This window comes from Silurus meridionalis, chromosome 13, assembly GCF_014805685.1.
Source record: "Silurus meridionalis isolate SWU-2019-XX chromosome 13, ASM1480568v1, whole genome shotgun sequence".
Lineage (NCBI taxonomy): Eukaryota > Metazoa > Chordata > Actinopteri > Siluriformes > Siluridae > Silurus > Silurus meridionalis.
In genome coordinates this window covers 11,084,491-11,096,181 of record NC_060896.1, presented here as the reverse complement: position 1 = coordinate 11,096,181, position 11,691 = coordinate 11,084,491, and the positions used below count along the sequence as shown (strand labels likewise).

General features: G+C 36.6%; 1 protein-coding gene across 1 annotated transcript; it reads left to right on the top strand.

The window, feature by feature from the left end:
• The first annotated feature begins 3,556 nt into the window (after nucleotides 1–3,556).
• On the top strand, nucleotides 3,557–7,302 carry c1qtnf13 (C1q and TNF related 13). The gene is made up of 2 exons (XM_046864972.1): nucleotides 3,557–3,611; nucleotides 5,740–7,302. Exons 1-2 carry the CDS (start codon nucleotides 3,584–3,586, stop codon nucleotides 6,783–6,785), a joined length of 1,074 nt encoding a protein of 357 aa, XP_046720928.1. The 5' UTR covers nucleotides 3,557–3,583; the 3' UTR covers nucleotides 6,786–7,302.
• Nucleotides 7,303–11,691: the final 4,389 nt, after the last annotated feature.

Below are 11,691 nucleotides of genomic sequence, written 5' to 3'. Positions count from 1 at the left end.
CATTGTCCTCTGCCAATGTGTGATGTACAAGTCAGGCAAGCAAAAGTAGTCTCCCTGCTCCACCTGCTTCCTCCTCCCTAACTGCTGAAGACTTTGCCTCCTTCTATGACAAGAAGATTGAAGAAATCTATTAAACCTTCTCTTTCTCCTCAACAATGCCTACACTACACAGCCAGGAATCCCCTACATCTTTGTTGTCAAGTTTCTCAACCATAGCAGAAGAAGAGATACTGCAAGTCATTCAATCTTGCAATCCCACCACCTGCCCTCTTGATTTAATCCCTTTAACTAGGCTTCAGACCATCTCACAAAACCTCCTAGCATTCATCTCCACGATTTTGCACCTTTGCATCTGGCCATGTGCCAACGACCTTCAAGCGAGCAAGGGTTATTTCCATCTTAAAGAAACCTGCTCTGAATGCATCAGACATCAACAACTACAGACCTGTATCACTTCTCTTCTTTCTTTCTAAAACTCTGGAACGCACAGTTTTTAACCAAATGTCTAGCTCTCATTGAACAACCGCCATGATCCAAACCAGTCTGGCTTTAAAGCGGCACATTCCACAGAGACGGCCCTCTTGGAATGTCGCTAAGAAACTACATGCTGCTTGATCAGCCAAGCTGTCATCTGTACTCAACCTTCTCAACCTTTTAGAAGTATTCGACACAGTCAACCATAAAATTCACTTGTTTACCCTCAAGTAACATGGAGGGGGTCTACATCTGCCCCATGCAGACTTATCACTGGTGTCCCACAAGGCCCAGTACTTGCTCCCCTACTTTTCTCCCTCTATACCCACTCTCTTGGTGAAGTCATACCCCAACAAAACAAACTGCTGATCATCCCATGTGTTTGATCTCCAGGTCAGAATTTCAGAATAACTCTTCATAACTCTCTACTCTTCCATTCAGCCATCACTCGCAACCTTGGGGTAACTATGGACAATCAACTGTGCTTCTCCTCAAATGTTACTAATGTGGTTCATTCTTGTCAGTTCCTTCCCTACAACATCCAAATGATTCAATCATTTCTGTCCACAAAGGCTGCTCAAATGCTTGTTTTGTCTCTTGTAATTTCAAGATTGGATTTCTGCAACTCTCTGCTAGCAGAGAACCTTTGAACGCTATTTGTCCACTGCAAATTATCCAAAAGGCAGCTGCATGACTTGTCTACAACCTGCCTAAGTTCTCCCACACCACCCCAATGCTGCACTTCCTCCACTGGCTTCCGGGAGCTGCACGTATCGGATTCAAAACACTGATGCTTGCATACAAAGCCAAAAATTTACCTTCTTACCTCAGTGACCTCGATCAGGTTTTTTCCAGGTTTGCTCTGTTAAAAAAAAATCCGCTGGGTTGTAGACTGATTTATCTTAAATTTGTAATCTAGCATACCAGTATAGATGTATAAATTGATACTTAATGCACTTTTTTATGCCACTCTGGACAAGGGCTTCTGCTAAATGGCACAAATGTAAATGTAAATGTAGTCCTTGCATAGGGAATTGTAATTTTCTATACAAAAATGCATAAAAATGAGCAGGTTTGCATAAATAAATAATTGCGTGTTATTATAAAAATACACACATTGCCCTAAACTCGTAAATGATAAACAGACTCGGGCAATTTGCAAACAACATGAACTAGGCAATCAGAAATGTGAACATGAAATCAAAACTTAATGAAGAAACCAAAAAGACATGAACATGGAACAGGAAAAAAGGCTGGGTTCTCGCTAAACTAAACAAGTTACTTTGCGCCGTCATGGGGAACACAGGGGTACTTATACAGACAATAATGATTATGGAAACGAAGACAACTAATGCCCCTAAAAACGAGAACCAATGATCAAACAGGAGTGGAGGCATTACACGAATGCAAACAAAATACAAAATAATGCATAAAAATGGTAGAGAGGAAGCAGATGGCACGTTCAGTGGGCACTCACTTTGCGCTGCTTTAAGTTGGGGATAGCCACATTGCTTTGATATAAGTAGCACTCCATAGAGTTTTATATGAAAATAATCCATTTTGGTGTGGTAACCATTTTGTATTGTTTATTAACCCCATGGTCTGTCATGAGCAGTGGTGGACGAAGTAGACACGTCCCACTTTATGAAGATGGTGGACCTTTAAAGACGTAGATGTCGACCCCGCAAACATCCCGAACCATCTAAAAACGTACCAGTGCCATTTGGATCCCACTTCATTTGGAGTTTGGACATTAGACCTCTTTGAGTGTTTAAAGGCTCTGGCATGGAGAAGCTGATGTTGGATGATGATCGCAAATGTTGAGCCATTTTATGAGTTGTTCAGTAGCTCCTGGTTCCATAATCTCAAATGACTGTATAAGACTGTAGGAAGGGCATTACCCATAATCACACATTCCAGTGCTCCTGAAATTAGTTTTCACTCTCCATTGTTTAGTTCTCACTCTCCGGTGTACTCTATTGTTTAAAGATTTATAATCACACTTGATATCACCCAAATGAGGATGGGTTCCCCTTTTGAGCCTGGTTCCTCTCAAGGTTTTTTCCTCATAGCATCTAAGAAAGTTTTTCCTTGCCACAGTCGCCACGGCTTCTCATCAGGGATAAATACACATCGTTCACCTTAACTGTTAAATTCTGTAAAGCTGCTTTGAGACAATGTCTGTTGTGAAAAGCGCTATGGTAATAAACTTGACTTGACTTGACAAACCATATACTTGAGTTAAAGTAGAGATATAGTAGGTAAAATATTTCTTCAGTAAAAGCAAAAGTGCTCCCTTTAAATTATCAATTGAGTAAAAGTACAAAAGTATTTTCCTTCATATGCACTTAAGTATCCAAAATATATCGATTTATTATGGCTTTAATGTTCCTATAATCATTTTTGTCACAAGAATTTTACTTAATCAACTCAGTTTTTGTGAAAACTAAACTCTAATGTTACTCTTAGCACACCAATCTATTATTAGATTGATATTAATTTGTCAAACACATTGATATTTATTTAAATTATCTTGAGCCCAAAACCTTTTCAACTACTTAAAAACATCACGAAAATAAGGCCACAGGTGTTAGAGTTAGGCAAGTTTGAGTCAGGAGTTTCTTACATCATTTATTATTTTCAAAATGTTCTCCTTTCTGTTGAAGTGACGCTAAACTGTATCATGCTAAGTAGATACCACCAAGCCGCAATCAAAAGAAGTCCAAAACAAAGCACACGCTTTACCCTGATTGGTGGCTTTTTATCCACTCATAAATAAAACTGATTTCGCAAAATGTAGTTGAGTAGAAAGCAAGATATTTGACATTGAAATGTAGTCAAGTTAAAGTACAGATATGCAAAAGTACAGATATGCAAAATACAGTAAAATACAAATACGAAAAGTAGAAAAAACCTACTTAAGTAGAGCAACGAATTACATTTATTTTGTTACCGTCCACCACTGGTCATGAGGAATTCTTTGTGTACAGTATGGCATCCTATTTTGTCCACAATGGCCTTCCATAACTGTTAGCTAAGGCAGAGTTTGAGTTGTTCACCAGTTTAGTGCCAGAAGGTGAGAGGGGAGGAAGAATAAAGCTCATGAGACATGACCTCCATTCAACAGTTTAGTACAGGTATGTACAGCTACATTAATTCTACTGTTAAAGATTACAGATTGCTTGGTATGTGTTAGTTGTTTTCAACGCTTTTTGGGGTGAAGTTTATTTGATATTAAAATATCAGTAGATGTTCTGTTTGGTTCATACTAATTAAAAAAAAAAAAAAGTTTTGTTAAGTAAGAGTATGAGTCTGTGCATATGTGCATGGTGTGAATAGTGATCCACCCAGGGTGTATTTCAGCATCTCGTCCAGTGTTCCTAGGATAGGCTTTGAATTCCCTGTTGTGTAATTATAATCTACCAAATTATTGTCTATTTTTGTCACTTTTTTTTTTTTACCTCAATAACCACTTTGTCAATGCAACAATAATTATAAACATTTTAAAATATTTGTCAATAAAGAAACATATTATCAGTCTTAGCTTTCTTTATAATCAAACACAAGATTGATCAAACTAATGATTAATGATTGGCCCTATTTTTTTTACTGAGCCTTAGTACATTAACTTTGTATATCACTCTGGATCTTTGCTTGATAATCCTTGGTCACGTAATCTTTCCTACGCTGCCTCATCTAAATACGCTTTTTGTTTTCGGATACAGGGGAACTAAGCCAGTGTCTAATCTTCAGCCTTTTCCCTCAGTGCACAGACAATACCAGAGTGAACAGACAATATCAGCAGCATTATAGCGCCTACTGCTCCCAGTGAGCACTTGACAGGAAAGAGGGAATTCATTATGACAAGGCTAAACCAGACTTCCTAACTTGCTTATATGGCATTTCAACATTACACAATAAGTGATAACAAGTGGGCCTCATGGCCGTGGTGTTCACTTTTCAGTTAATTAAATCTTTGTAAAATCAGTAAAATCAGTGAAACTATTGCTTGACTTGATTAAAACCAAAGTCCAGTATTTTCCATTTTCATGATCTCTCACAACCTCATTTGATATGTCAACTCATCATCGCTGAGATTATAAGTCATGCATCAAAGATGTAGGATATAAAGTGATATTTCGAATCAAAATTTAGAAATCAAAAACAGTTTTATTGGCCAAGTATGCCTGTGCATAAAGAAGTTTGTTTCCAGTTTATAGCAAACCAACAGTGCACTTTTAACATACAGGCACTGCACTGCAGCGCTAGACTGAACAAGGCATAAACCTGACAATACATAACCTGGATAGAAATATTACAACTAAATTACCAAACAGAAGACAGTTCACACTGGCCCATGACAGTGCAGTGATTGTCTAGTTGGTTAAAGAATATTGCAAGATATAGTATACAATAGAAACATCGAAACACAACTGAATGACCAAACACAGAAGACAGTACACATTGGTCCATGGCGGAAAATGCCTTATAGTGCAGTGACTGACCAGTTAGTTAAAGAAAGATATTGTACATTGGTATGCTAGTGAAAGTGATGTTAATATAATGCAAAAAACTAATCTTAATTTTAAAATATTTATAACAAAATAGTAATACCCCTACAATATATGGACAAATCTTTGTGTCTAAAAGACCTGAGGATAAAATTGATATGTGGGCTTTTTAAACATCCCATTCCAAATTTAGTCCCATCTGCTGTTATAATGATCTCTAATCTTCTGGGAACCTCTACTCTTCACACTCCAAAATCCACAAGATTTTGGAGTGTGCATGTGGAGATTCAGCCACAAGGGCGTGAGTAAAGTCATGCTCTGATGTAGGGTTAGGAGGCATTGGGGTGCAGTCAGCATTCCATTCCATCTCAGTGGTTTTTAATAGAGTTGAGTTCAGATCTTTAGAACAGGCCACTCAAGATGTTCCACTCCACCCCATGTAAACCATATTTTTATGGAGCTGGCTTTGTGCACAGGGGCATTGTAATGCTGGAACAGGCTTTGGTCTCATATTGAAAGCAGAAGGGAAAAATAATGCTACCACATCCCGACACATCCTATGCAGTTGTGTGCCTCCAACTTTGTAACTTTGGAAAATGTATCTGTCCCAATACTTTGAACATGTAGTGTATGTAAAAAAAAAAACACTCTAAAATCTTACTACATTATTTTTGTAAACAAATGTTCATGCAGTAGACTGCAAATATTTGGCTACATGTACATTTACATTCAACTTTTATGTTTCTATTTTTAGGTTTGTTCTGGAACTTGTCCAGAAATGTGTTCTGTCAAACAGTCTTGTTCATCACCTGTGTCAGTCCTTTCCATATTTTTCCCATGATGCCCAGTTTGCGTTCGGCTTTCTCTGCCACGCGCAGCACCAGCGTTCTGGGTGGCCTTCAGAGTGTCGTGACATTTGACCGCTTGCTTGTCAATGTGGGTGGCGACTTCAACCCGGACACAGGTCTCTTTCGTTGCCGGATCCCTGGCGCTTATTACTTCACACTGACAGTAGGAAAATTCCCAAAGAAGTTGCTGTCTGTGATGCTGGTAAAGAACAAACAGGAAGTACACTCTATTGCTTATAATGAGTACAGGAATCGAGGCCGGAAGGTGCAGAGCCAAAGTGCCATGATTAACCTGTCACCCATGGACACAGTATGGCTGCAGGTGCAGCAGAACCCAGACTATGCCCTTTACAGCAATGTTGCTCCCTATATCACTTTCTCTGGCTATCTAGTATACCCAGAGCATACATCCTCTATGGGCTACCTAAACAACCATATTGTCCCTGAGTGCCTGTATTCTGGAGACCCCAGATATAGCTGGAGAGAAACCTCTGAGTATCTCAGGTCTGCATTTTCAGTTGCCAGGACATCCTCGTTGTTGGGAAAAAGCAAAAAACACAACAAAATGGAGGCGCTCACATTTGATGTGGAGTATGTCAACATTGGTGGCCATTTCAACAAATCAGCTGGCCATTTCACTTGCCGAGTTCCAGGCGTGTACTTCTTTGCATTCACGGTGGGGAAGCACCCACGGCGTGCTGTCTCAGTCAAATTAATGAAAGGAGCAGGCGAGGTGCAGGCCATGGTGTTTGACGAGGACCCGTCACGAAAAAGAGAGATGCAGAGCCAGAGTTTATTATTAGTACTGAACCAAGGAGACATAGTTTGGCTTTACAGCCAGCAAGACGAGCGCTATGCTGTTTACAGCAACCAGGGACGCTACACAACCTTCACAGGGTTTCTTGTGTACCCCGAGTCTGATTTCATGAACAAGGAAAGAACTTACCATTAAAGGCCAGACCTCTTAAATAAGCCATTATTATATTTACTAACACATGTATGCATTATTTACAACTCTGATTGTTATTAATCCACAATGACTTTAGATCATAGTATTTTCTCTGTGTTCTATAAAATTAGTTTATAGTTTTGTTTGCCACCATTTATTTGAAATGAACTTGTTTTTCTTTGAGGAGATTGATGTAAAACATTTGACAGGTAGACAAGAATACAGCTTAAAGGGTAAATAGTAAAACAATAAGAAACACTTAAATGTGAATTTAAGGTGGTGTTTAAATAAACTGATCAATAAAAGTCTTCTGATGTGTTTAAACATTTACAGTGATACAGGACTAGAATGTCCTTTAGCTTATATGGTTTCAGTCTTAAGCTCTTATATCAAAGTATATCAAAATTGCCGTACAATCAGTAGTTGGGATTTCTGCATAAAGGCATTTCCATCTCTGTCCCAGACTAAATAGTAGTTGCTAAAATGTTAACGTTTAATTTTTACAAAAGTCATAATATTCTTTTTAAAGCAAGTCACTTACAAGAATAGTTTTTTTTTATATAAATTAATATGTAAATTATTTGTGTGAATTCTGTACAACATACTACTGCCTTAAAATGTGTTACACAACAAAAATGTTTTGTACATTCCACACAACACACAATTGTAATGTGATATTCCACTCCAATGAAATTGTATTTCATTGTAATGGTCCATGCAATTCTATTGAATGTAAAATACATAAAAAAAACCATACAAATAAAATACAGTGAACTGTTAAAATTGTGCATATTTATTTGTTTGTTTGTTTTTCAATTCTGTTTTAAAAATTCAACAGTACACTGCTGTTAACTAAAATTTAACACTTAACACTTAAATTAACTAAGAATTAAACTAACCCTAACCCTAGTACATTTATCTATCTATCTATCTATCTATCTATCTATCTATCTATCTATCTATCTATCTATCTATCTATCTATCTATCTATCTATCTATCTATCCATCCATCCATCCATCCATCCATCCATCCATCCATCCATCCATCCATCCATCCATCCATCCATCCATCTATCTATCTATCTATCTATCTATCTATCTATCTATCTATCTATCTATCTATCTATCTATCTATCTATCGTTTTCTGGATAAATAGGTTATGTATGGTTAAGCATTGATCAACTGAAAAGGTCATATATGGAAAACGTTTTGGTAACAAGCTTTCCAGTGGTTTGGAAAAACATGACCATTGACCATTACCCTATAAGCATTGCAGATGTAGAACACAATAATCCCATAATCTAAATTCATTATTACAAAAAATCACATTTAAATTGTGGTTAGGATGTTGTATCATGTCACCTCTTTTCTAAGGCTGTAGAGCTCTTCTGAGACATTTCCCTGTTGCTTTTTGTTATATTTAAGTGGTTCTAAATATTACTTCTCCAGCTTGTTCCAAACAGGGATGCAATTAATAGTTTTAAGGGGGGTATGCAAGACAGAATTTTGGGCCCCATATATATATATATATATATATATATATATATATATATATATATATATATATATATATATATATATATATATGCAGAACACTTTCTGACTTCAATAGCTGACTTTCTCACTTCAATTAACTTTCCAAAGTCGAAATGAAAGACAGAATTAATATGTAATTATAGATGTGCTAGAGTGAGATATTCTGTGTTTTCCTACCTGTGAACTTTGTTGGATATTAAAATAAGCAATTAGTGTACTAAAAATGTCAGGAGTATAACAACACACATTTAAAGCAGAAATAGAATGTGGTGGTAAGTCAGAATCCAGTGGTTAGCCACAATTGAATAGGCGAGGAAAAAAATTGGCTTGGAGAAAACAACTCTTCTGTCAAAGAAGGTGAATATAAACAAAATCAAACATGTAACCTGATATATATACTGATATAACATGGAGGGCTACAAATAACAAAAAATTGTATTATTTTGTTATAATAAATGTCGTTAACACCAAATGCGTTAAAGGGATAGCCGACTCAGCCTAGTGACAGCACTAAGAAAGGTACGGAGCCACCTGAAACGTTAGAAGACTAGTTTCTGCCACCAGAGAGAAGCAGAGAGCACCTACCTAAATACATTAGTGAAAATCAGCTCCACCGTACTGCAGGCTCATCTAACACTCAGTCAGTCAACATTGCTATGTCCTGGTGTTTCAATATATTGGACATAAATACCGATACCCACTCACAGACACACACACACACACACACACACACACACACACACACACACACACACACACACACATCCACTTTATTATGTACATCTGTACACCTGCACAATCAGCCAGTCCTGTGCTTGGAGTATACAATGCAAAAAAATCATACTGACACATGTCAAAAGCATCATTTAATATTCACATAAAAAAAAAATCAGCATTAAGGAAGTGTGTGATATCAGTGACTTTGATCTTGGCATGAATATTGGGAACAGATGGGCTGGTTTGAGTATTTCAGAAACTGCTGATCATCTAGAAATTTCACACACAGCAGTTTGTGTGGGAACCAGGAACATTCTGTGTGTATATACATTTATAAAGGTAGACCCCAACTTGCGACATAGATAGGGGCTGAAAAAGTTGAGAAGAGTGACTACTCTATGATGCGTTCCGACGCAGACGTGAAGAGACACTGTAAACACATTTACTCACCATAATATGGAATATTTTTGGGCATACAGAAGCTCCTAAAGAGAAATTACTTTCCTCTGCTTCTTTTCTCCACCAGCAGATGAATAATTTATCTCAGAAAAGTTGAGTGGTCGTAGATCGGGGTCTGACTGTACACAAATAGATCCTGCCATTTATTTTAATATTTCTTTGACAGGTAACACTTATTGCAATGTCCTTTTGGTAGGATAATATTATTGGAACTACCAGGTTCCAATAAATGTTCAGGATGGCTTAAGGAATGTGACAAGGAGTATTAAAATCAAGGTACAGGAATATACCTAAAAGTGTACAAATGCTTTGTCGCTCTATCTGTACACTAGCAGGGTACAGCAATGTTCCTCTGAACATTAGTAAGAACTGATTTTGTACCTTTCAATTAAAACAAAGGTCCGCAGTTGTCAACTTAACAACCATTTCCTGTACCTTGCAGGGTACTTTTTCGTGGCAAATGTAACTTTAGGTACAGAAACAATACCTCTGTTACTATGTCATAGTAACATCTACATGAATACCAGGGCCCAAGGTTTCCAACATTGCAACCATCGACAGTTGAAAGAATTCCTCACACCATCTGATTTCCTGCAAAACCAAGTATACATCTGCAGTCATTTAGTTTGCAGTTTCTCTCTTGTCTGCTTTCTGCCTCCTAAGTACTGAGTGCTTTCTACTGGTTTTGTCTGATGCTGCTCTAAGCTCTGCTCATTTCCTGCAGCAATAGTTGCTGTCATGTGCTGCCACATTGTGGAAAGATTCCTGCTGCCTAATCATAGCTGGTTAGCCCAAAGTTTTACTTTCCATTTCTTCTTTTGACCATTGCTGGTGTAATGTGAAATGGCATGACAGCAAAGCAAGTAACTCCAGGTGTCATTTTTGCTGTTAAATTATTCTTTGCTGTAATTTGTTTGATTTTTACTATATATTTCGAAATATGGTTTGATGAAGGATGGAAGAAGAAATGTCTCTAATAACACAAAGCAAAATAAAACTGTTTTTTTAAGAAGATATGTTTATTATATTAAGCAAAATATAACATATGTCAATGTCATTTAATAAAATGTAGTCCAAATAAATGCACATACCCACATGACTGTTTTCTTGGATAGACTTTTGAAAATGAACTTCCATAGACTCTTGAGCAAAAGCAGAATATTTGGTGCAACCAACACACAGCCGATACTCCTTCAGGAACGCTTATACTCACATTGTTTCCAACAGTTACCAACATTAGAAATGATTACACAAATGGAATGAGATCTAAATGTTATCAGATAATCTTGAAGGTAGGATTTATTTAGGTGAGCTTTAGGATCCCATATTGCTTTGGTTATACAGATTTATTTAAATACTTGTGCGTTATTGACTCATTTTAAACAGATCAGTCATAACTTTAAATCCACCAGTTTAATATTGTGTAGGTCTCCTTGTGCTGCCAAACCAGCTCTTATAAATCTGTCGAGGCATGGACTCCACAAGTCCCATAAAGGTGTGCTGTAGTATCTGACACTAAGTAAATTTTTAAATCCTGTAAGATACTAACCACTGCCACTGTTCACTTGCTGCTATCAACAGGTTTCAGTGTAATAAGCTAAACAGAATTTAAAGAGAAAAGTCTCCAGAGTCACTGTGGCAGAGTCTCCAAGATGCTCCAAAAAAAAATATATATATTTTACGTTAATTTCTTTCTGATTCTACTGTTTATTTTCTTTGTAGCTTTTGTTTAAGAAGAATTTTAGGAAGAATTTATTTATTTAAATTTTTTTAAGGCATCTTTGCTTCACAGCAATATTATGTATGAGGCTTAGACTTTTGGACAGTACTGTATATGTAAATGTTTTTGTGGTAACACAGCTTACTTTAGTCAGTATTGTAAGAGCAAACACCAGTGTTCTGACCATGCTACAGCAAATTAATTTTATAAATCTGAATTGTTTTGAGATTTTTTTTCAGTTCAGGAACTTTCTGTTTATATTAATACTACTACTACTACTACTACTACTACTAATAATAATAATAATAACAACAATAACAATAATAGAGTAATAATAATAACAATAATAATAATAATAATAATAATATAATAGGTATTAAGATAGAAACAATAAAAGTGACACAATTTATATTATAAAATGTTATTATAAACATTTGTGCAGATGCCCATGGTTAAAAGAACAAACAAAACTAAAA

Excerpts from the sequence above, each read along its gene's own strand:
- c1qtnf13 (XM_046864972.1), top strand. The coding sequence starts at position 3,584 with ATGACCTCCATTCAACAGTTTAGTACAG. Across the intron at positions 3,612-5,739 it reads CATTCAACAGTTTAGTACAG|GTTTGTTCTGGAACTTGTCC; the intron begins GTATGTACAGCT and ends TTCTATTTTTAG.